The sequence below is a fragment of the Uncinocarpus reesii genome, genomic scaffold (assembly GCF_000003515.1).
Source record: "Uncinocarpus reesii 1704 scaffold_5 genomic scaffold, whole genome shotgun sequence".
NCBI lineage: Eukaryota > Fungi > Ascomycota > Eurotiomycetes > Onygenales > Onygenaceae > Uncinocarpus > Uncinocarpus reesii.
This window is the reverse complement of record NW_003052496.1, coordinates 879,348-903,780: the sequence shown is the minus strand read 5'-3', so window position 1 is coordinate 903,780 and position 24,433 is coordinate 879,348. Positions and strand designations below refer to the sequence as shown.

At 49.3% G+C, this 24,433-nt stretch overlaps 10 protein-coding genes across 10 annotated transcripts; 4 read left to right on the top strand and 6 right to left on the bottom strand.

Annotated features, from left to right (window-relative positions):
• Window positions 1-261: 261 nt before the first annotated feature.
• UREG_07324 (ATP-dependent rRNA helicase RRP3) lies at window positions 262-1,736 on the bottom strand (the record flags this gene model as incomplete). The annotated part of the gene is made up of 2 exons (XM_002582505.1): window positions 262-1,361; window positions 1,418-1,736. 2 exons carry the CDS (start codon window positions 1,734-1,736, stop codon window positions 262-264), a joined length of 1,419 nt encoding a protein of 472 aa, XP_002582551.1.
• Window positions 1,737-1,986: 250 nt separating this feature from the next.
• On the top strand, window positions 1,987-3,367 carry UREG_07323 (uncharacterized protein; the record flags this gene model as incomplete). Its single annotated transcript, XM_002582504.1, has 2 exons — window positions 1,987-2,196; window positions 2,258-3,367. 2 exons carry the CDS (start codon window positions 1,987-1,989, stop codon window positions 3,365-3,367), a joined length of 1,320 nt encoding a protein of 439 aa, XP_002582550.1.
• A 710-nt stretch (window positions 3,368-4,077) lies between these two features.
• UREG_07322 (riboflavin synthase alpha chain) lies at window positions 4,078-4,471 on the bottom strand (the record flags this gene model as incomplete). The annotated part of the gene is made up of 2 exons (XM_002582503.1): window positions 4,078-4,382; window positions 4,441-4,471. The coding sequence occupies 2 exons, from the start codon at window positions 4,469-4,471 to the stop codon at window positions 4,078-4,080; spliced, it is 336 nt and encodes a 111-aa protein (XP_002582549.1).
• A 302-nt stretch (window positions 4,472-4,773) lies between these two features.
• Window positions 4,774-6,411, top strand: UREG_07321 (uncharacterized protein; the record flags this gene model as incomplete). Its single annotated transcript, XM_002582502.1, has 6 exons — window positions 4,774-4,944; window positions 5,004-5,035; window positions 5,108-5,231; window positions 5,291-5,795; window positions 5,850-6,143; window positions 6,203-6,411. 6 exons carry the CDS (start codon window positions 4,774-4,776, stop codon window positions 6,409-6,411), a joined length of 1,335 nt encoding a protein of 444 aa, XP_002582548.1.
• An 845-nt stretch (window positions 6,412-7,256) lies between these two features.
• UREG_07320 (uncharacterized protein) lies at window positions 7,257-8,477 on the top strand (the record flags this gene model as incomplete). The annotated part of the gene is made up of 1 exon (XM_002582501.1): window positions 7,257-8,477. The coding sequence occupies one exon, from the start codon at window positions 7,257-7,259 to the stop codon at window positions 8,475-8,477; it is 1,221 nt and encodes a 406-aa protein (XP_002582547.1).
• A 467-nt stretch (window positions 8,478-8,944) lies between these two features.
• On the bottom strand, window positions 8,945-10,156 carry UREG_07319 (uncharacterized protein; the record flags this gene model as incomplete). The annotated part of the gene is made up of 4 exons (XM_002582500.1): window positions 8,945-9,211; window positions 9,272-9,444; window positions 9,474-9,872; window positions 9,940-10,156. The coding sequence occupies 4 exons, from the start codon at window positions 10,154-10,156 to the stop codon at window positions 8,945-8,947; spliced, it is 1,056 nt and encodes a 351-aa protein (XP_002582546.1).
• A 2,917-nt stretch (window positions 10,157-13,073) lies between these two features.
• UREG_07318 (uncharacterized protein) lies at window positions 13,074-13,675 on the bottom strand (the record flags this gene model as incomplete). The annotated part of the gene is made up of 2 exons (XM_002582499.1): window positions 13,074-13,562; window positions 13,625-13,675. 2 exons carry the CDS (start codon window positions 13,673-13,675, stop codon window positions 13,074-13,076), a joined length of 540 nt encoding a protein of 179 aa, XP_002582545.1.
• Window positions 13,676-14,278: 603 nt separating this feature from the next.
• Window positions 14,279-14,797, bottom strand: UREG_07317 (uncharacterized protein; the record flags this gene model as incomplete). The annotated part of the gene is made up of 1 exon (XM_002582498.1): window positions 14,279-14,797. The coding sequence occupies one exon, from the start codon at window positions 14,795-14,797 to the stop codon at window positions 14,279-14,281; it is 519 nt and encodes a 172-aa protein (XP_002582544.1).
• Window positions 14,798-16,769: 1,972 nt separating this feature from the next.
• UREG_07316 (60S ribosomal protein L27-A) lies at window positions 16,770-17,810 on the bottom strand (the record flags this gene model as incomplete). The annotated part of the gene is made up of 4 exons (XM_002582497.1): window positions 16,770-16,915; window positions 17,122-17,458; window positions 17,681-17,736; window positions 17,804-17,810. The coding sequence occupies 4 exons, from the start codon at window positions 17,808-17,810 to the stop codon at window positions 16,770-16,772; spliced, it is 546 nt and encodes a 181-aa protein (XP_002582543.1).
• Window positions 17,811-18,419: 609 nt separating this feature from the next.
• On the top strand, window positions 18,420-24,368 carry UREG_07315 (uncharacterized protein; the record flags this gene model as incomplete). The annotated part of the gene is made up of 5 exons (XM_002582496.1): window positions 18,420-18,523; window positions 18,599-20,573; window positions 20,634-20,987; window positions 21,094-24,225; window positions 24,270-24,368. The coding sequence occupies 5 exons, from the start codon at window positions 18,420-18,422 to the stop codon at window positions 24,366-24,368; spliced, it is 5,664 nt and encodes a 1,887-aa protein (XP_002582542.1).
• Window positions 24,369-24,433: the final 65 nt, after the last annotated feature.

Here is a 24,433-nt window from a genome sequence, read left to right as displayed (position 1 = left end):
GCGTTCGGTCATAGGTCCGGGATCATTTGGCCCCTAATGGGCTATTTTTCCATTTATGTCCACTACCATAAAAAAGAGACGAAGATCCAGGCTTCTTATTGTTTGCAGAATAAGGAGATTTCGTGCACCCTAACTTGAGAGTTAAATAACGAATAAAAATAACCAATTTCATGGGAAAAACAGGTGTCAAGTCATCTAATGCATATAAAACCGCGCTAATTCATTAATTTTATACACGAGAAAGACTATTAGCTGCAGAAACTATCCCTCTTCACGATCCATTTCATCCCGGCCTCTCTTGGCCCCATTTCCGGTCCTCCTATTCCTCAGAGTGGCGCCTTTCTTTCCCCTATTCTCGTGTAATTCCTTCATTTCCGTAATCGCATGACGCTGCGCCTCGCTCACTCTGTCGCTCAGCACCATCACTTCTTCCTTTTCGGTCTTGTACTCGTCGAACGTTTTACCCAGCGCGCCTTCAATGCGCTGCCATATCTCAATGTCAAATTGCGTCACAAGGCTGAATGCATGTCCGCTTTTGCCAGCACGAGCGGTACGTCCCACGCGGTGGATGTACGTTTTGCTATCGGAAGGGAGGTCGTAGTTCAGGACCAGGTCGACGGAGGGAATGTCGAGACCGCGCGCGGCGACGTCGGTGGCGACTAGAATGTTTCGGCTACGGGATCGGAACTTGCCCAGGGCGCCGAGGCGTGCGGACTGGGAAAGTTGGCCGTGTAAGGGGATTGCGCCGAAGCCGAGAGCGCGGAGAAGGATGGCGAGACGTTGCGTTTCGTTGACGGTGCGGGTGAATACGATGACGGACTGGCCGGGGAATTCGTTGAGGAGGTATACAAAGTAGATGTCTTTATATTTGTGGGGTATAAAAAGGTAATTTTGGAGGAGTGTTGCGACGGTTTGGTATTTGTTGGAGGAGATTGAGACACGGAGAGGGTTAGAGAGGGATGCGCGCTGGAGTGATTCGACCTTTGAGCTCATTGTTGCTGAGAAGAGGTAAGTACGGCGCTCTTTGGGTAGGACTTTTAGAATCTTGTCCAGGATTGGGCCGAAATCTAGGTCCAGAAGACGATCGGCTTCATCCATGACAAGGTATTTGAGATTACGGAGAGAGAATCCCTTAGTGTTCTCCAAGTGGTCGAGCAAACGCCCAGGAGTGGCAACAATAATGTGAGGCTTCTTCCCAAGGGCGATAGCTTGGGAAACCATGTCCATTCCGCCTACTATCACAGCACATCGGACTGAAATAAGGGAGCCGAGAGCTTCGACTTGCTCGGATATTTGATATGCCAGCTCGCGGGTTGGAGCTAATACGAGACCGAACATAGACTGTGGCTTGTCCATGAGAGCTATAAGTATCAAAAAGGTAAGTCGGAGCCTGCAATAACTACGTGGGAAGACTTACCTTGCAAGATAGGTAAGGCAAACGCAGCCGTTTTACCGCTTCCAGTTTCAGCTAAGCCGATCACATCACGCCCTTGTAGCGCTAAAGGGATGGACTCGGCCTGAATCTGGGTCGGAGCCTTGTATCCTAGTGACTCGCATGCCTCGCATAAGGAATCAATGACCCCTAGATCTTTGAACGATTTTCTGGTGGTGGATTGGGTATCGGATGGTTCAACTTCCTGGGGAGAAACTTGTGATGATTCTGATTCTGAAGATCCATCGTCTGCGCCCTCGCGCGGAGGTGTGTGTGACAGCTTTCTCCTTTTTGTAGACGACATTTTTATTAGACTTGGTCAATTCGAAGGCTCAGATTGTTGAGATATCTCGTCAGTTGCTGCGGGCTTCTTTTGATAGCAAAAAATTTGGTATTATCACGGAGATCGGCAGAACAGTTGATCCGCGATAAGGAGCTACAAGGAAAAAAGTCCGCAACATCGATTCCAGGGTTGCGGAGAGCAGCAACGCCCCTGTTGTCTACTTCGATTCCTTCATTTATCTTCAATCCGGCTTGATAGAGATAAGTACTAAATGGCGAAACGGCGCACGAAGAAACGGACGCAGGGCCCGGCCGCTCCACAGAATGGCACCATTCCCGTGAAGAATGGAGCTGCATCTATGACTCGTTCCCCAAAGAGTATGGTGGTCCGAATGGGCGCTGGAGAGGTTGGTCCCAGTGTGAGCCAGCTTGTCAAAGATGTGCGATCAATGTTGGAACCAGACACAGCATCCCGGCTGAGGGTAAGCCCCCGTTTTGCCCCCTCTGATCTCATCGACATCGCAATGCGCTAATCAAGCACAGGAACGGAGAGGAAACAAATTGAAGGATTATACGGTCATGACCGGCCCGCTAGGAGTTACTCATTTGCTCCTCTTTTCGAAATCGTCCACCGGAAACACTAATCTTCGAATCGCTCTTACGCCCCGCGGTCCTACACTACATTTCCGTGTTGAGAATTATTCGCTTTGCAAAGATGTGATGAAGACACAAAAGCACCCTCAAGTGTCCAGCAAGAGCCATATGAATCCTCCGCTACTTGTGATGAATAACTTCATGACATCAAATTCAGAGGGAGAAACTTCTTCCAAAAAGATACCGAAACACCTAGAGTCTCTTACAACCACGGTCTTCCAGTCCCTATTCCCTCCCATTTCTCCTCAGACTACACCATTGTCCTCGATTCGACGCATCATGCTCCTTAACAGAGAATTGCCTTCTGCATCCAGTGACGTGGACCGGGATTCGTACATCTTGAACTTACGCCACTATGCCATCACCACGAAACGAGTTGGTATATCGAAACGGATACGGCGTCTAGACCCTCGAGAACAGCGCCAAAAGGATAAGAAGGACAGAGTGGTGCCGAATCTGGGTAAACTGAATGATGTAGCAGATTATCTTCTAGATCCGTCTGCTGCTGGCTATACCTCCGCCAGTGAAACGGAGCTTGATACTGATGCTGAGGTTGAGGTGATGGAAAGTACAACACGGAAGGTGTTAAACAAAAAGGAATTGCAGCGTATGAAGGCGGGCGAGAAGAAGGCAAAAAGCACATCATCCCCCAATGTTGAAAAGAGAGCCGTGAAGCTGGTGGAACTGGGCCCTCGAATGAAGCTTCGACTGATGAAAGTAGAAGAGGGGCTATGCGGTGGCAAAGTCATGTGGCATGCTTTGAAGAATAAAACTCAGGCTGAAGCAGATCAACTCGAGGAGACTTGGGAACAAAGGCGAAAAGAAAAGGAGCTTCGACGAAAGATTCAAAGGGAGAACGTTGAGAAAAAGAAAAAAGCAGAAGCTACAGACGGCCAAGCTGCTGACGATGAAGATAAAATGGAAGAGGACGACGATAGTGAGATGTGGGATAGCGAGGATTTCAGCGAGAATGACCAGCCAGATGAAGATGAAGATTAAGACTCTTCAAGCCGGGCGCTGCCACAGGCGACCTTGCAATGGAAATTTGTACTTATTGCTAAATATCTTTTGATACCACTTGGTTTGGACTTCAAATCAACATCGGCTAGCTAGCCTTTTGGTCAGAAATTTGTCCTTTCGAAAGGCACCTCGGAGGGATCGTATCTCTCGGGGCATTATATCGCGTATCCATCATCCTGTCCTTGTTCAGGGGCTAGATGGAAACGCCTCAATTAAAACGCGTCAATCTCGACAATCAAGCGGCTGAATTACCTCGAAGTTTTTCTTCAACGAGCCTCCCAACCAACTTTTGTAGTGCCCCGGCATCCCCAGCGGTTTGGCCTTGGAAATACGCCTCGACACTCTTCTCCACGTACTTTCCGACCATGTCAATCTCGACATTTACCAGGTCCCCGGGCTGCTTTTTTGCTGTGATGATTTTCTCTTGGGTATATGCAATCAGCATCATTTCAAACCATCCATCTTCACCATCAGCGACTCTCGTAATCGTCAGGCTCGCGCCGTCCAAGGCGATGAAACCTTTTTCCACAATGTACCGCAGAACACTCCTCTCTGTTGGCTGAAGTCTGAATACAAGTGAGTTGCCATCTGGAGTCACTGAGAGAATGGTTGCTGTGGTATCGACATGACCTTGGACGAAGTGACCGCCCATCCGGGTTGAGGCAGTTACTGAACGCTCAAGATTTACTTTAGACCCGGATGCGAGGGAGCCCAAATTCGTGCGACGAAGAGTTTCCGGTGCCACGCCAACTTTGAAGGAAGATTTGTCGAAAGTCGTGATAGTAAGACATGCTCCTGTGAGTTTCCATGATGGTGAGCGGGGCCGTCGCAGAATAGGGTGATAGGAGGGGAATGGACGCAAATTCCTCACCGTTAACACATATGCTATCTCCCAATTGCGCATCTGTAAGTATCTCCTCACAATCTGAAATGGTAAGCGAGGTGCCACCGCCTCCGCTGGACGTGTCGTCCTGGGGCTCAAGTGCCGTGACGACTATTCGAGGTGGGTTAACTAGTCGAACGCGGAGGTTCTCTGCGACGAAGTGACTCACCGCCGATGGTTTCAACCAGTCCAGTAAACATCTTGAACGTACTGCTAGCCAATAGCGTCAGTAAAAACAAGACTAATTACTTCAGGATAATCTCTGTTCTGGTCATCGCCAGCGTGGAACCGGCCACCAAGTCCGATGCCGAGAATGTGGGGAAGCTTCGGGGGCAGACGGCCTAAAAGCCAGCGGCTTCGGGCTCTCTTTAGCTCCAAAACTGCCGACTAGCTTCCGCGGTCTTTTGTCCTTCAACTGGGGTTTAAAGCTCCCCTCCTTGCTGCGCAATGGGATTGAACTAGGTAAGACAGTTGAATGTATGTACTTTTGCATTCTGGCACGATGAGGGGATATATTCCATTTCAGAGCTTTGCACGACGAGCGAACCGCGTGGTGTTGAGCAATGGCGCCTCCCTGATATCGAAACGGGGCTTTTCGACCCCAGTGAAATCGCAGGGCACATTGCCATTGGCCGGTATACGCGTCGTGGATATGACCAGGGTGCTTGCGGGTGTAAGTTCGTTTTGCAGAGAGAGTAACTAGGAACTGGGCTAATGCTTCACGGCAAATAGCCCTACTGTACACAAATCCTAGGCGATTTAGGGTGAGATATGGCACCCTTCGTCGCGAGGTACTAAACGAGGCTTTTTTGCTGAGCCCTACCGGCATATTATAGTGCAGAAGTGATTAAGATTGAACATCCTGTTCGTGGAGATGATACTAGAGCTTGGGGCCCTCCATACGCCAAATACAAGAAAGGAACCAAAGACGGCCCAGGCGAGAGTGCCTACTATCTAGCAGTATGCCAATTGATGTCTTTGTCATTGTTGCTTGGTCCGCTAATCTTTCTTGTCTTTAGGTGAACCGAAATAAAAAATCCCTAGCTCTTTCATTCGCCCATCCTCGGGGGATTGATATCCTCCACAAGCTTGTCAAAGATGCCGACGTGCTCGTCGAGAACTACATACCCGGCTCGCTGAAGAAATATAAATTGGATTACGAAACTCTTAATTCTCTCAATCCTCGGCTGATCTACGCGAGTATCACCGGATACGGCCAAACTGGTCCCTACAGCCAAAGGGCGGGTTACGACGTAATGGTTGAAGCTGAGATGGGGTTGATGCACATTACCGGAGCAAGAGATGGCCCTCCAGTGAAAGTCGGTGTCGCCGTTACCGATTTGACTACCGGATTGTATACGTCGAATGCTATCATGGCTGCACTTTTGGCGCGGGCGAGAACAGGCCAAGGGCAGCACATCGATTCCGCTCTAAGTGACTGTCAAGTGGCTACGCTTTCAAACCTTGCCAGTTCTGCTCTGATTAGCGGCGAAAAGGATTCAGGAAGATGGGGCACTGCTCACCGTAAGTCCCGAGGCACGGGGGGCGCAATTCATATCCTAACCTAACCGTCTGCAGCATCTATCGTCCCATATCGAGGATACAAAACTAAGGATGGCGACATTCTTCTTGGTGGTGGAAACGATAATCTATTCGGTATCCTCTGCCAACGATTAGGCCATCCAGAGTGGAAAACAGATCCTCGATTCGTCACCAACAATCTTCGCGTCAAAAATCGACCTGTAATTGACGGTCTGATTGAGGAGACCGTCAAGCAAAAGACGACACAAGAATGGCTGGAGATTCTAGAAGGCAGTGGCATGCCTTATTCGGCTGTGAATGATATTCAAGGGACTCTCAACCATACTCATGGTAAGGCTATAAAACCGTCCCATCAACACCGAATATACCTTTCTGACCCCCTTGACTAGTTCGGGCTCGTGGTATGGTGCAAGAGATTGAGCACCCTGTCTGCGGACCTATCGAGCTTGTCAATACACCGGTTAAGTATTCCCACGCGACTCCTGGCATTCGATTGCCGCCTCCTACCCTTGGACAACATACAAATGAGGTTCTCCAGGATCTGGGTTTTGGGAGTGAGAATATAGATCGATTGCGACAAGAGGGTATTGTTTCATAAGTCATTCTTTTTGGGCGTTCTGTTTTGCGATTTATCCATAGACTACTGGCAGACATGTAAGCTAGAATTAGATGACTTCTATTCCGTATACCCCACAGAGATTTATAACTTTTCAATCAAATTGAAGAGTATTTTTCCAATTCTCCTCTCTTCCTTGAGACCTCCTTTCTATGAGGTCCGAGTGAGTGGATCACGTGATGCATTCTCAAATGGCAACACCCGCCAGACGAACGTCATGGACAGTGAATGGTGATTGAAGGTGAGTGCTATTGTTGATTGACTGTGAATAGATGATTTAGCGAAGCGACAGATACTGTTGTGCTTCCCTTTTTGCTATAATGGACGAGGCATTGCAATCTCCTGCTCTCATCCCCGATGCTCCTCCAATATCAAACTCGGACGAATTGGAACTATCCTCGATAGCTCTCACCACAACTCCTATCCCTGGCGGATACATTGAAGCGAAAACGGGTGAACTTCTGTCGAGACCTTGTGCGCCTGTACCGAGCGTCTCCCTCAGCCCTTCCAGTACTATCACCGCTCTTTCATCCTCGGCTACTGAATCCGTTACCGGCCTAACAACTCTCTCGCCAATAGGTGCTGGGGGCATATCGAGTGCTGGCAGATCTCAAACCCGAACTCTGAAACTGTATGTCTCTCCACGAAGATCTGCAAGTTGCTCAAATAGTGCAAATGCTACGGGCTTCCCGCCTATAAGTGGCGACCTTACATCGAGTACTGGCCGCTCGACAACTTCCAACTCTGGTCTCACGCCGGCTGGGTCCGCTGGAGAGAGCCTCCCTTTACAAACAGCTACTTCGTTTATCCCTACTACCGATACGACAATGCCTCGTGCATCTGCAAAACCGGGTGCTACAGGATTCAAGAAAATTGCACCTCTACCCAGCACTACAGGAGCAGGGACAAAGGGGAATGCGGCCCCTGATTTACAATCCAGCAAGACGCCGAAGCAGGTTAAGAAAACCGCTCAGAAACGGAACAAAAAGCGCAAGGCCGGAATTTATGATGACGATGAAGAAAGCATCATCAAGGCTGGAGGTTCGGACTCGGATGGATCAGATGAATTCACCACGGTTACCACTCAAACCAAGTCGGGTCGACAGATTCATCGACCCACTGTTTTCGCTCCACAACCGGATCCAGCTCCAATCTCTGCGGCGGGAACGGCAGTGTCTCCCGTGGGAGGCCCCGAGGGAGGGAGTCCCCGGAAGAAGCGACGAATACGGCGGGTAAAAGAAGCCAACATCACCTGCGAGCACTGTCAGAGGGGTCATAGCCCGGCAGGGAATCAAATCGTGCTTTGTGACGATTGCAATGGGGCATGGCATCAATTCTGTCATGATCCGCCGGTGGAAGCAGAGACAGTCAGTGAGAAGGAGTCGCAGTGGTTCTGTAGTGATTGCAGACCCCTTAAAGCCCCCCCATCTGTTGCTTCAGTACCTGGTGTTTCAAACGTCGAAACGGTTACTGCTACCGTTTATGATTCCAACTTTCTGCATTCGCAAAACCTCGTCGGAGGATCGAATTTCACCGCTGAGGAAAGATTGGGATATCTTTCTCGTCTCTCTCATGCCGCTCTGGTTGGTCTGTTAGCGCGGATATCTGGTGAAAACCCCGAGTTACCGATTTTCCCAGCCAATTTGAAGGAACTACGCACATCTACGTTTATAGCTCCGTTTCCCACGAAGCCATCGAGCGCAGCAACAAACGCCACTTCACAAGACACCACACTGTCAACGTCGTTGCCGCAGGTTGCCGGTGCCATCTCTCCACCCCCCGCAAAAGTCCAAACCCAACATCCACCCGCAACCACCATCGCCTCTTCTGACCCTACTCCCGCCGCAGCTCCTATCGACGAGTACGCTTCCGACGAAGAATTCATCCCGGAGCACCGTCTCTATCCTAAGCCCGGAAATGGGTTCCGTTTGCCTCCTGACTCGGTGGATCTTGATATATTGCTTGAAGATCCCAACTGTCGGACGTTTAGCCATGCGCTTCATGGCCCGGCGGAGATGAGAGCCGAAGCTGCTGTTGGCGTCGCGTGAGGGATCCATGTCAAATTAGGTAAGAGAAATAAAAGTATTTTCGTGGACGTGTTGAGCTGGCTTGTCGACTCTGGACATATGCATTTCAAAAGAGCAAAGCATAATATGGGCGCTTGATACACGGTTCTAGGGTGTTAACGAGTGGTGACTTTGAGAAGGGGAGGCAGGGTTAATTATATTGAATTATGCACAAAAATGTAGGCCCGATACATTAAAGATATCGTCGATCGGCAGAGCATTATTTATTTATCGCAATCCACCAGCGCAATCCAGCACAAGCAGAGTGACGAGTCACCACATTCCTTCAAAAGAGTGGACTCATGGCAAGTGTGCAGCAATATGCAAACGCATTTCCATGTTCAAATATTAAGCAATCATGCAAAAAGTACATACCAGGGTATCGTATACGAATTAGGTTGCATAAACAATCATACGCGAATCAATCTTACACAAGGAGCAGAATTTGTTTAGATGTTCTCGATTACGCGAGCATTCATCGCCTGCTGAAATCCGTCGTTTGTGTCGACATCGAATGGATTGCTGTGTCGGCTGGGGCCTTCGCCAGCGTTGTCCGCTTGATTGAGGGAGTCTTGAAGTTGTGACATGGTCTGGTTGGGAGCTGGAAGGAAGATGACCTTTGAGTTGGAAGACTTGGCCATTTGCTGCATGGTTTCCAGGTAGCGGATCTGCATAGCAGGCGCGGAAGACAGGATATCGGCAGCAGCCCTCATAAGCTGAAAAAGGGACACGGTTAGCGTATCTTGTCACCAAGAGATTACCGATAAAGGACATACCTTGGCAGCCTCAACTTCTGCACGAGCCGCAATCACCTTGCTCTCACCAATTCGCTTGGATTGAGCAGCCATGGACAAAGATTCTTGGAGCTCATCACTAAAGATGAGGTCTTTGATGAGCATCGATTCGACCTTGACACCCCAAGGCGGTCGGCACATCGTCGATAATCTCTCTGATGGGACTGTGCAATCTCTTCTCTACGCTCAATGACATCCTGCAGCACACGAGGCACGACCACCTTGTCGCAGTGTCGTCTGTGTTCGTTCGATGAGTGCCTGGCGAACATCGCAACACCACAGGCGACCTTGTGCGGTGAGACGACATGGTAGTAGATCACCGAGGTCAGATGCAGGGTGACATTATCTTTGGTCATGCAAACTTGGCGCGGAACCTCGACAATCTGAATCTTGACGTCGATGGTCTTTAGCTTCTCGCTAAGAACGTTGACCTTGACAAGACCTGGGTCCACGGCGCGTTCGAAACGCCCGAACTTGGTAACAAGGCCGACTTGTCCCTGGTCGACCGGCCTGAAGGGATTCGGGCAGACGATGCAGCATGGAATGGCGCCCAGACATCCGATCAACTCACCCAGACCGTGGACTGTGTAGAAAGGAAATAGATAAGCTTCCGCTGCTGAACGAACTAGCGCGTTTCATAGGATACTCACTGATTGCGGAATACCACCCATGGCCGTCAGTGCTCTGAGTAGGATGGTTCAAAATCTGAGCATAGCTCGGCTGGAGATCTTCGAGGCGTGCAGGCTGGACAGAGATAATTTCGCCGCCGCCAGGGCGGTTATTCGATTTGAAGACGTCAGGTGGTTGGTCGCGAACGGCGGCTTTGCCATGGCTCTGGCTGTCAACAGTGGCAGAGTCTGCATCCATAACAACTGACTGATACGATCAACAGCTAGATTGGGAGAATATTTGGAAAATGCTCGAGAGTAGCAACACAACGTCGGTCCAGGATGTGGATATATATGTGCGATCCCAGGTTGCAAGAGGAAGCGCAGGATCGCCGTGGGGGAAGTTGGGATGATGTAGTTCGTGATGGCCCGTGGAGAGCAAGCTTCCTCAGTTCTCCACACTGGACAAGGCTTGGCTGCGACTCCTGGACTTTTGGCTGAAAGGTTGCTCCCAAATCCCCACGTATCGAGTGGCTGGAGATTGAGAATGCCTTTCAACTTGAACTGTGAAGACCCTTGCCATCCTCCACGAGGTGGCTGTGTTGTCCATCACATAGCTAACCCTGCCAAAGCGCCTTGCTCCGCCTCTCCAGTTGCCGATTCTGCCGACTGTATTTGAAGCTTCAATCGATGAAGCCTTTGACTGCTGGTGAACAAGGCTACAGTCCAGGAAGTTGTTAATAACTTCTCACGACTTTCGAGATGGTTCTGATCGACAAACTTCCCTAATATCAAACAGCGCGCTATTAACCCCAAAGCACAGAGACCAATATTGCCAGCGCAAATCTACGACGATGATCATACATTTGTCACTCGCATGCCGCAAAAGAAAGGTCAATGATTACTTTGGATGCTAGTTACCATTTCGGTGCCAGTTAGACTCTCAGCGCGACCATATCGAAGCGCTATTCCATTTCGGGGTACTCTTTCGTACACGGATACTTTCTGCGCAGGTTGCTGTCCAATCGATGGAATGTGCCCTCTGAGAAGGCTGGAGAAGTCTTATTGTTTGTGTCCCCGATCTCTCATTTACGGCTGGCTTGCTGTCAATCTCAGCCACCCCTAGGGGTATACCAGCCTGATGCCTCTAGAACCCAACCTCTCCTACGGCCCAGCCCTGTTTTTAATGAATCCTTTGAACATCTGCATCCGCTCCGTCCAGTATGGTGGATTTGACTTTACCTGGCATCATCTGTGCTCCGCGGGAACCAATTGAGAATGGATGAGACATGAGGAGGAAATTGAGTAAAAAGGGCCCCAAGAGACACCTGAACGGTCTCCCAACAGGAACTACCCTATTATAATTCGAGCTGGCCTATAAATCCCCTAACTCCGGCGTGAGATTCAACTGGAAAATATCTCAGCATCACCAGTGGTCTGAAGAACGACAACGGGGGAGACGACATGCAGGTGAGACGAATGTTGGGCCAATCTCAGTGAATTCATATTCCATTCCATCTGGAAATAAGAGAGGCGTGTTTCATAAACGCACAGGTTACTTGAACACACGGGTGAGCCTCTCTGACCACAGCTCGAAAACGACCTAAAGTTTGCTCAGAGAGAATCAGTCGCCAAAGACATTGCTCCATTGTCGACTTTTAGATTTATTTGGGCGTGGGGCTTTTATCTGAGGCACAGCTCCTTAGCTGTTCTCCTTTGTCGTCGGGGTTGATTCGAAGTGCGACTCCCATTCCCCAGTTCTAGGACACTACTTTGATTGCCGACATTTCCTACCAAAGTCCTTTTACCCTTTCCACCACGCGAACGAGGACTGTGGAATGTGGGATGATTAGTGACGGGTCCTCCCACTTGCTTCTCCCAAAAGTTGATCTAAAAGATATTGCTTGGACATTACTGGAGAGCTCCAGCACCCTCTTTAAAGAGTCATATGGCCATTTAACGCACAAGTCTGTGGCATAACATCCGCCATATTTGCATATTGACACAGGCAAGGGGCCAGTGGACCGAGGCATGAAGCGAATCCATGCAACTCGCAAATACCAGAAGCACGCCCACTTTTGCATATATCGGACAAAGCAGCGAGAGCTTGCAAGGCTAGGGTACTGGTTTGGTTGTGACTCGGTATACTCGAACCAAGGAACAGATGTCCGGGCCCGTCCGAAGACATGAGATCATCCATTATTTTTTCCCTCACTGTGAACTAATAACTAAAAGTGGTTTCTCAATGGAAACGTCAAATTCGGGAAATAAATTTTTCTTATATTATTAACCATCCGGAATGTGTGGGTGCGCGGGTAAATAGTCTGCGACCAAGGGCTGCAACCTAGCCTGAAACGAGCTGACAGGTAAAAATATAAAACAAATAATCGTTCCTATCTGTGCGACCGGGCCCGCGGCTCCGCTAGAATCTGCTGTATGACGCCGGAAGCCACGGTCAAGCCCGCTTTTGCATTGCTGGTCAGACACCTGCCAATATTGAAGGCTGCTTCTGTATATTTGGCCACCCCCTTTTTTACCCGCTTCTTTCGTCCGTCGGATGTTTTTTTTGTTGTTTTCTTTCCATCTTGATACAACTACTTCTGTCAGGGCCGAGTGGGCTGGTCAGTGCTAGCGGTGGCGGCCGGACGAACCGCCCCACTATCACATGCAGTTTGGAGCTTCTGGAGCTTGTGATGTTGAGTTCCTGGGAGGCAAAAGATGGAGGATTTTTGCTCTTTGGATGGGAGCAATGGTGGTGTTTCTCCTTTTGCATGTGCTAATTGAGTGGGAAGAAATTGCGATGCAAGCCAATGTTATATTATTTCAGCGAGGAACCTGACCGTAAACTAATCTACAGTAAACGGAACGCCCATTGAGAAGCCGCCCAAAGGAGTGGTAACTAGAGGGAAAACACACACACGAAATTTCTCGACCGGAGTTGGGAGAGTGAGAGTGCGGGTTGATTTTTGGGGAGGTAAAACAAGTAGAAAGGTTTTGTAACTTTTTGGATAAAATCGTGAGACGATAAAAGAGATATGCCAGCCAGATAAAGAACGAGAAGAGAACCCTAGTACATATGTGAAATTGTGGAATCTAGTAGCAGCTGATAACGCGCTCAATTAAAGGGAGCGAGGGTGAAGCGAGAAAGCAGATAAAAGCCGGCCTGAGAACGGTGCTTACTTGTTCCCATTCTGACGAGGCTTGCCGTTGCTGGCTTTCGCCTGAGGAACTAGATATTCTCGAAGCCAGAGGCAGGAGTCGGCAGTCAGTCTTAATCCAGTGGATACAGCAGCCTTGCCGCGAGCGAAATATCCGTCTCCCACTGCACTTCGTTCAGACGAGTAGGTATCGAGGACGTATCCCTTTCCGTCCTCGGCAAGACGGAATGGAGCATTCATGTATCCTCCAATCATGCCCCTGATGTTCTCTGAGGCGGTGATGACGGCGGGAATGGTGCTGTCCATGCGGTTAAGACCCTCGTTTCCGAGTTCATCAGCTTTGGTGACGTATGGTGCTACGTAGCCATACGGTTTGGCAAAGTAGGGAAGAATCGGTTTGGCGAACTGAGAGTAGCCCTGATCGGCAAGCTCGAGGGATTTCTGGCCATACGGGTTGGCTTTCAGGTTTTCAAGGGAGTCGTGGACGATGGGGTATGAGGTGAGGTGCTAGAGTGGAGAAAGAAGGGGTTAGCAAGGGAGAGTCAGCTCCGTGGTTCCTGACAACGTACGTTGATGAATTGAGATTGCGGCATGTTGCCGTTGACAGCTGGTTCACCCATGACGTCCTTTTCTGCGTGAGGCATGTATTGATGGAAGAAGAAGAAGTTGTTGCGATGGTATAGAAATTGTGGCCGACTGGCTTGGGATGTCAGTGATGTTGGAAAGAGTTTTTGGTTGCGGATCAACCGGGAGGGCTGCCTACCTTTTGGATTATAAGCGACAGGATATGATTTTGCTTTAGGCAACAAACGGCTGAAAAGCTGGTGAAGAGACGCTGTGAAAGTGATGAGGCCGAGAGGGACGGGAGGAGAAGATATAATAAGACAGACGCTCTATAGGTGGGCGGTCGGCAAAGGGAGGCAAAAGGTGCGATGGATGTAGGGGAACTGCTAGCTTTCGCCTAGTAAAGAGGTCGGGATGGATCCATGATATCGGGATCGATGGGCAATCATAGGAAGCTTCCACACCTCCCAGTCCCAGCCTTTGAAACTCAAAGAGGAGATGCCGGGTTGCGCTTTATCGCTTGATGCTTCTAGATTGCCGTATCTGATAGCGAATCACAGCGATAGGAAGCGCAACGACCCTTGGCGGTCCCTTGCTGGTCGACACTGGGGGGCCAATCTGATTCGAAGAAGTGCCCAGGACGACTGACATGTGAAAGGTCACTGCGGGTGATTCGACGCAGGAGGTACCTGGCCTTCTATCAACATCACAGACATCTCGCTGTTCCATGGCATGGTTTCGAAAGCTAGTTGTCTGCTTTGTGCTGGCAGCTCATGGGGCGTTGGCCCACCTGTGGACGAGATGATGCAATTGATGCATGTGAGTTTAACAGGCTGGGTGCCAATGAGGGGTTGCTGGCAGTGCAGAACTGCCTTTTCTTTGATACGGGTTATCGACGCCCGTCCATTGCTCGAGCCCAGCAGGAATGCGATGCCGTGCTTGCGTGTATCAGCGTCAGAACTGATGGCGATGGAAGCCAATTCAGCGGTTTGCGCAAAGGCCATTGGCGACTCCTTTGGCCTGGAGCTGGCCAATTCACATGTGAAAGTGGCTGACGTAAGCGGGGGGATATCGACAAGGTCGAACACGGCTCGACGAGACAACGCTGCATGGCGGTGCTGGCTCTGCACTTGATAGCCAGACCCGTGGAGCAGAGGAACGATTTGCATCCGTGCCATCAGAGTGAGATTTGTCTTATCTAACTAGCAACCTGTCCTCTGCATACCAGGCTCGATAAGCCCTGTTCTCGACTCCTCGGAAGCACGACTTGCCTACCTTCGGAGCCCATTTCTCATCGGACTCCCTCTTGTTTAAAATAACATCCACGCAGCATAGCAAGGAATGTTCCATGGCTAGGACTCCCAGAGATTGCGCCTGCACTGTGCAGAGTTTCGAAACCCTGCTCGTGATTCAAGTCGCATTATCGACAAGGATAGAGGTTCTGGCTGGCCCTCGATTCTCGTCAAAGGAAGCACACTGCTTGAAGACATTCCCTTAGATTATGTCGACTTGAAGCGTGCCCAAGATGGAGGAAATACTCTCTTCACAGTACTGGAAATTTGAACCTCCCCAGTGGTGCAGTCGGATTCCGTGAGGATTTGGGGTCAGCTTCTATATCGGGTGGAACTGGAGAGATATTACTCTCCAATCTGGGCGGTGAGCTCATGCCTGAGACGGGAAACGTATTGGCGACCTGAAGGACGATACCTCAAATATCATCCCTGGGATCTTTCCCGTGTTAGACCGCGTTCCAAGTATTCTGTCCTAATTCGAACCAGGATTGGACACACTCTTGAGACGCGATGCTCCCTTCCTCTGATCATCGAACGATCCGGGGCTGTGAACAGAGAATAATACGCGGATGCTTTTCAGATGGGTGGTCTCTTTTGGCATTGCAAATCTCATGATGCAAACAGTTCCGCTACGACCTACATTTCATAGAAATATGACTTGATAGACCTAGGTGTGCAGCTCCTTTGAAATTTACGTGGCATGCATGCCTTCGAGACCACAGTGAGGGCAGTGCTGGAGTCTCAAGTGGAGTTGATCTTTGCATAAGCGGGGTTTCCCAATTGAAATTCAATGGATTTTGTCTCTTCACTTGTCCACTAGGGCCAATTTTCGGACCCTGCGTCGATGCGGAGATGCATCATCAACAAGGGGACAGAACGAAAGTCAAGGGGCGGAAAGTGAAGGCCTAGATTACTAGATACTAGATACATCTGTGGTTGGATGATTATTCCTCGATTGCTCACAAAGAGGTGGATACATATACTAAAGAGCCCTTCTCCCTTTCTACAGTTTTTATTCATAGAAATAGTAGACTCAAGCCAAGGATATTAACTTAATATGATCGTCTATCAAATTTGCTCGAATGTATTAATAGCAGCGTCGGGGCTAGAAATGGCAAACTCTGGTTTTCAAATCAGCGTTGCGATGTAGATACGATGAGCTCGATAAACATCTTGAGAGTTGAAAGACCTGTCATGTCTCGGGTACAAAAAGTGACGAATCTGGACCTTGTGTTTAGCCTTGCTAGCTGGCTTCGTACTCTGAATGAACCGACCCGGGCTAGAACCGGATTTCGGCATTGCTCATTACTTATTTAACCGCAGCAAAGAAGACGATATTATTAATGGGCAAAAGACACTGGATATCACCTATGCTTGCATTGGGCAGTCCACTTGTTGGTCTGACCGAACTAAGTATGCGTAGTAAGCTGACTGATGTTGGATCTATTGATACTCCGTATATGTTTTGTTGAGCAAATGATTGAATGCTATGAAGAGTGCTGGTAACAATCAATGAATGGGTGATGACATCTGGGCATCATTGAGTATTCCATCGCCGAAATTCCATTCAAGCTTGTTTTTATTGTGGTACTTGTGGGTGCTCAGAGGTTCGTGATGATTGACAGATAGTGATGTGGGGATATCCATTGCTGTTACTCGAGGGATCTGCGTGAGTGGAATGGAAGAAAGTTGCCACAAGCGACTTGGAGTTGATAAGTTGGGTGGGAGGTAAATGGCATGAGACGGCTGCTGATCTGAGTAGGTTCTTTATGCATGTTGAGATTTCAGAGGACCAGACCTCGGATAGTTAGAATGACGGGCTTCACCAATAAGACTTCACGAAATAGGGCGACCTCTGCTAAGATAGATATTCATGTAGATTTATCTTCCTTCGGAGCATGACAGGAACCATAGGGATCAACAATCGGTTTCCCGGATAGATATCCAACCCAACTAAGACGTTTGAATTAGGGAGAATGGATATTCGGCTCATCATGTCATTGCCTGATATGCATTGTTTCCATTTTTTACTCCGTCTGACTATGGCGTATCTATGCATAAAAGACGCGAAGGTTTCATAGCAACCAGAACCATCCCATTAGAAAAGGAAACGAGAAAACACGTTTAGAATCCTGTAAACAGTGTCAGCGAATCCAATGCTTCCCCATGTAGGGCGAAAAAAAGCTGGAACAATTGGACAATCAACATACGCAAAGGAGTGAAGAACCATCTGTTCTTGCCACTCGTGTAGCGATCCTCCAAAGCCTTCTTCACTGTCTTCTTAGCCTCTTCTCGCTGTGACACTTCCTTGAATGTATCGTTTGTGACGGCACCCTTCAATCCCTCCAATTCGAGTGTGTAGCGGGTGGGCATCAGGTGGTTGTAGTTGACGGTCTTGATGAAAGGCTTGACCTTGCTGCGCTTGGCGACCGTCTTGGTACCCATTCGCTTGGTGACTTTGGAAGGGTATCGCTCAATACCGGCGACGAGGGCGTAGGGGAAGGGGTGGGCCTTCGAACCGGCATCGTATGGTTGGATGATCACGACCTGGAAGATTGCGAAAAGAAGATATCGTCAGCGCACTGTTGTCCCACTTCCCTCCTGTTCATCCTGTCCGCGTTTCTTCTGCCCGAATTCCGCGGGCGCATATTCTCCATTGTTCGAGTCCATTTCCTTCATTTTGCAACTCTTCGTCGGTTTCCCCACGCGCTCAAAAACATCGTATATCCCTCCTGGTATGATTTAACGAGAAAAACAGCTGTGTCGTACCTTCTTTCCGGCATATCGGCCTCTGGTGATAATGGCCACACGGCCAACCTTCATGACTAGAATAAGGTATAGTCAGCACAGCGCCATACTCAATGAGCGTCCGCCTCGAGGAGATCGACATACACTTCATTTTTCAAAAGGTCTGACCGGATGTCGGATGGCGTATGTTGAGAGAGCGTGTAACTTGTCGACTTTCCGCACGCCTGTTGAGTTCAACCACTTCAAATTTCGGGATCAAACAGTGCGAGTTTTTGGGCGGGTTGTGTGCCGTCTGCTGATTGGCCCGCTTATCGAGGAGTGCGCCATGCTATTTCCGGATAGATTCTCCGGGTCCGTCTAACGTAAGCACACCATCGCCCCGGCAACCGCGCCCACCACCAACGCATCCCTGTTTGTTTACTCGACGCGCCCAATGACGGGGTGTTGCGGTGCACCTTCCCTGTCTGTCACAGCTGGTTGTCGACTCAATTTCCCTTTGTGGTCTCTGTTGTGCGTGGGATTATTTATCACGGCGCTACTGACTCCTCCTCCCTTCCTGGTATCCCAACCCTCTTCCCGCTCAGAGCTCGACGCGGCTTCATACATCCATCTTCCACCGCTCTTCTCTGATCATGATAGTAGCTGCGTGATTTGAAAATTGTGGGCGTTTTGGTTTCATGTCATTGTTCTAACGATTTACGAAACCCTTTGAATAATTGTATTGCGAGCCTTTTCATTTTCTTCCTACACATATTCCACCATGGCCCCGAACGAACGAGAAGGCCATTCAGACCGCGAACTGGTCCTCAAGAGCCATCGACACCACAACTCCATCTCAGAAGCCGGCCGCCTCCATATCCCTATGTATGTGAGCCATAGTCCTGAGCCCGTTTGCTGTGCTCCTGCAAAGTCAATGTGAGACTGACCTGTGGATTATAGGTGGGATAGCGCCGACCCGGAGAGAGCACCTCCACCTCTACCGTTGAATCCAGGCTCTAACAGCCCCGCAACACGGGCAAATGCTTCCGCATCAATTCAGGCTGCTGCTGCTGCCCTGGTAGAGAAAAGTTATGAAAACACGCCGAGTTCATACACAGTGAACCCAATGCCGCTCAAACCTTCACCCGAAAAATCTCTTGTGAAGGGACAATATCACAAGCGGATGCAATCCTTGCAGAACACAACGACAAATAGCCGAGAATTCGCTTCCTATCTTGAGAGGAGGTCGCCAGAGAAGGCACATCGCGTCGGTGTCTATGAACCGGAGAATAAAACCCCAGAAAAAAGGCAAAGTCGAGCAAGTACATCTACTCCACCCGGACGTGAATCGCCAACTCATCGCCCATCGAGCCGTTATTTATCCAAGCCCATTCTCGGTGAGAATACGCCGCCATCTGCCACCATGCTTGCGCTTCAAAATATGCAAATCCCGATCGAAATCGATTTACCAGCAAGCGTCCTCTCCAGCAGCACAAACCAAGCTCCAAAACAACAACATCAACAGCATCAACAACATCAACAGCACCAGCAGCACCAGCAGCACCAGCAGCATCCGCAGAGTATCGAAGCCCTCTCCGCTCAGATTATCAGTTTGACTAGCATTGCAACGTCGTTGCAGCAGGAAATGGCACAACTAAGTCGCAGGAGCAAGGATAATGCTACCGATCTTGTCAGCCTTAAAGCTGCAACTAATGCACGAGATGAGGACATTCGAAAAAGCCTAAAAGAGCTGGCTACAAATTTGTCGTCTAAACTTCTCGAAGCAGAATCTAGTGTCCGCTCATATGCGCAACCTGGGAGCAGCCCGTTTATGATCGAAAATAAAGATACCTCTCCATGCTCCAGGAAGAGCTACACACTTCCACGCATTCCAAGTCCCAGCAGTTTCGCTGCAGCCATGGAACGAGAGTTGGCAGGGTCACCAGCAATCTCCACAGATGGCTCCGCGAGCATAGCGCTCCTGGAAAAGGTCCTAAGAGAAATGGCGACAAAGGAAGGCCAGGAACAGCTACTTCAACTTGTCGAAGGGATGAAGTCCAATCCTGCCGACAAAAATACAGATGGCCCAATGCTCAAAATGTTGGAGGAAATTTTGAATGTGGTTAAAGAAAGTCCAAACAGCCGTGCCCTTGTACGGTCGAAAGCGACCGGTAGTACTCCGTTTGATGGCTCCGGTGAAGTATCTGGCCAGTTTGCGAATACCCATGATAGAGGCGGTTCACCCCAACCGCCGAACGCTTTAGCAGAAGACGTGCTCGCTATCCTCAAACGTGTCAAAGCCAGCGTAACAGAAGGCGGAGGAATTACGAATGAGGTTAAAGCACTCGTTCGCGAGTTACGGGGTGAGGTCCTAGGGATGGGAAGGGACATTGCACGTAAACTCGAAGAAGCTGAAGCAAGACGAGATTCAAATGACGACGGGCCAGCCTTTCCTAGTAAGGAAGAGATTGAACAAATCGTTGAAGGCGGGCTCGTGGAATTAAGGCAGCAAATGCAGCAGGTGATTCACGAAAGTCAGCATCGACCAACACCACCTCCGGTGCAGTGCAGTCTTGATAACCAAGTAATTTATTCCACTTTGCAAAGAGCTCTCGAAGAGAGCCCTCTTGCAAATCGGCCGCCTCCAGAGCCTGCGAAAAATGGAATAGAGCGAGATGAAATCCTGGAGGCTGTGCGGGAGGCTTGGGAGACATATAAACCAGAAATTGAACTTCAAAATTTTGGTTTAGAACGAGACGAAATTTTGGAATGTCTGGCTGAGGGGTTGAAGGAATACCAACCTCAGAAAAACGATTTCGAATCCGGAGCCACCTACGAGCAAGTGGTCGAGGCGATCAACCAAGGCTTGCAGAATTTCGACCCTCCCCGCGTGGAGCCGGACGTTTCTTCGATTCGTGATGACCTCGTAAACGCCGTACGTGAATGCTTGGAAAGCTTTGAATGGCCGATCCCTCCTGCAGTTTTTGAAAGAGAGGCTTTATCCCGTGAAGATGTCATGAACGCTGTTAGAGAAGGGTTCGAAAGCCATGAACCAGCCCAGAAAGAACCGGAAATCAGCCGCGACGAAGTGTTTGAGGCTGTTAGGGCTGGCTTCCATGATGCTTCTAATTCGCTCGGTGATACTTTTGGCGGGCAAGTAGTGGAACACTTTCATGGAGTGGTCGCTGAAATGAGAGATGAATTTAAAGAATATTCGGCAGCAAGCGGCAGGGATACAGAGCAGGTTCTTGACGCAATCAAGGATGGGCTGGAAGCATTGCGGGGAGAAATAGAGTCATATGTTGACCGGGCGGCTGATGTTACAGGCAAAGACGAGATAATCGACACGGTGAAAGACGGCTTTAGGCTTTTGCAGGCGGACCTCGAAAAGACGATCGCTGATTCCCCCCCAAAACCGCCCCACTGATACCCTTGAACTGTTAGACGCCATGGAGAAAGAGTTTGAACATCTGCGTCAAACGCTGAGCAACCTACTCATCCGGAGTAACGTCTCGAACGACAAGGATGAGATTCTCGATGCGATCCGCGACATCACTGAAAGCGACGGCTTTAAAAATGGCAACTCTGAAGTCTCAGAAATGCTCAAAGAAGAGTTTGGACATTTACGCGAGACCTTGAGTATGGCCATTGTGAAGTCCAATCCAACAACTGAGAAAGAAGAAATCATATCAGCGCTCAGGGAAAGTTTCGAAGCGCTTCTTGATGAATATAGTCGCAAGCGAGACAATGAAAGTGTTCTCTCAAACACCAGTGAACTTCTCGACGCGTTCCATGATGGTGTTGACGCTCTCCGTTCCGATATGGACAAGATCCTGAACAAAGCGCCGGATACAAATGTGAATGATGAACTACTGCATACACTTAAGGAGGGCCTCGCGAGCGTCAAGGCTGAGATTGAGCAGCTCCGTGATTTCCAGAGAGAAGCCGACGAGTCGCATGCTACACGTGGCAAAGAATTGATGCTAGCGAACGAATCATCCATTGGAGCAGATATCGAAAGCTTGAAGGTTCTGGTCACCCAATTGCAAATTAAAGTAGAATCGATTGAACCGGTACCTGAAATTCCCGAAATCGACCCAAACATCGCCAAAAAGGAGGATCTGGAGGAAATGCTAGACGCAATCAAAGCAATGCAAGGCCTGGTTTCCGAGATCGGCTCTCGAGAGAATCCAATGGAAGGTACAGCAATGAAAGAAGATGTTGAAGCAGTCGGCTTGCTCGTCGATAACATCAAAGCACGCCTCGATGAGCTATCCGCTTCGACCAACGCTAGCTTTGTCACCGCTGAACGAGTGGAGGGTTTAGAAGTACTGACTAAGGAGATGAAGGACCTTATCAGTGGCTTTGTTGCTCATGTGGAAACAGAGGCGCCAACCAAAGGTGATGTTTCGAACCTCGAGACCGTCCTTAAAGATGTCTGGGCAGCAGTTGAAGATCTTAAAACCACAGTATCCAAAGACCCCGAAGACGATCCAGAAAAAATAGTGAAGGAGGACTTCCGGAATGTCGAAGGTTTGCTTTTCGAGATCAAATCTCAACTCGATGAATTTGTCCTTCCCGACGTTCAAACTCTACCTACCAAGGATGATTTTGGGCTGCTCACGACCTTGGTCAACGAGTTCAAAGAAAAAATGGAAACGGAGAACGAACTTACGGCCCAAGCTTTCGAGGCTCGGAAGATAGAACACGGCGGTCTTGCGGAGAAGATAGAAGATGCCAAAGCGTTGATAAGTGGTCTCCGGGACGAAATCAAGGAAAAACTCATGGAAAGCGATGAAGGCCTGAATGACCTCAAAACTATGGTCTTGAGCTTCAATGATGCTGCAGAAAATCTAGCAAAGGCAGAGAGTATAAAGGAACTTTCTGACCTGGTAAGTCGCGAATTCGAACGCTCTCACGGCGACCGCGAAGCTGCCAAGATGGAGAAAGAGGAGAAGCATTCCGAGGTCCTGGCGAAGCAAGAAGAAGGCAAGGATGCTATTCTGTCGGAATTGGGCGCCAGAGTAGACGAGAAATTCAACGAGATCATCTCGAAGTATGAAAGCGCCCAGATCACTTTAGAGTCTAAGTTTACTGCGGCCGAAGAGAGGGATGTACAGTCCTTAGAAACAATGACCAGCACAAAGAGCCTTGCAGAGGATATCAAAATGGTAATCGGCGGTATGGGTGAGAATCTGGCAGAAGCCTGCGATAGGATGAGCGATGACGCGAAAACGTTTTTCGAACGGGTCGACCAGTCATTTGTAAAGGTGGATGAGATGCATGCTGACGTTAAGACACAGCATGACGACATGAAGAGCCAATTTGAGAAGGCTCTAGCAGCAACAGACCGGTTGGAACGTCACATTGCGGATTCGCATCCCGAAATCCTCAGCTCTGTCAAGGAAATTTTAGCAATCGTTGGCCAACATTACGAACATTCGCGTAAGATGACGGAGGAGCTCAAAACTGACCTCACTGCGCTTCCACTGGCAATCCCACCGCTTCTTCCTCAGCTGGCATTGCCTGCTCCCGAAGAACCCAAAGAGGAACCGGTGTACGAGAAGTATGACGATTCTGGAGTACATGAGAAATTGGACAGCATTCTGAGCAAAGAGCTACCAGTGTATGAAAAGTATGACGACTCCAAGGTGCACGAGAAGTTGGACAATATTCTCAGCAAAGAACTGCCGGAATACGAAAAGTACGACGATACTCAGTTACATGAAAAACTGGACGCGCTCTTGCTTAAAGAAATACCCGAGCCCGAGAAGTACGATGACTTTCAGGTACAAGAAAAGTTGGATGCGCTCCTGCTTAAAGAAACCCCTGAACCAGAAAAATATGACGATTCTCAAACGCAAGAGAAGCTGGATACATTGTTGAAAGAGACCAGCGCAACCAATGAATCCATTTCCCGGATCGACAAACTTGATGAAATCCACGAGAGACTTGCGAGTATGGCAAAGGAAGTCAGTGAGCTAATGGCTACCCAGACTAAGATAGTGACAGAGGACCACGACAATAAGCAGAAAGAGGCGATGGAAACGGCCATTGCCCTGGAAAAGAGACTGGCTCAGAAAGAAAAGGTTGAAGCAGAAGTGGTCGCGTTAAATGAAGAAAAGGAGAGGCTGCTTGAATCGGTTCGCTCGCTGAGGGGAGATAATGACGACCTTTCGAAGCAACACGTCAAACTATCCAAAGAAGTCGCAGGGTTGGAGACGGCGTTACGTATCCGCCGCGAGGAAGTACAGCTCATGGAGAGTCGAGCCGAAGACCTTGAACGTCGAATCGTCGAAGGGGTTTTAGACCACGCACGCAGCCAGCTTCTTAGTCGATCTCCTGCCGGGGACGGTGTCGGTCCGAAGCGCGTTCCGAGCTCCGCTAGCACTGTAACCCGGAAGAGCGTCACTAGTACTACTAAAGATAGTGGCATTCTCGGGAATGGTGTCAACGTGGCCTTGAAAAGACGGACCGCGATGAGGTCAAACATGTCGTCCACCCAGTCCTCAAATCCTGGAAATTCAAGACGAATACTAAGTCTTAGCCATGTCACGGGCAATCGTGGGGTGAAGGACCGGCAGTCCGTAATTCAACCCAGCAATGGCGGTTTGACTAATTTAAAACGAAGCCAGTCCGTCAAATCCAACTTCGCTTTCCGGAAGGCGTCGTGGGATACTCGAAGCCTGATGGAAAACAAAGAAAACGAGATTGTGAAGGAGGAAGATGAAAACTCCGTCTCCACTGAAACGCGCACGACTGGAACAGAGCGAAGGACCAGCTACACGGGCACGT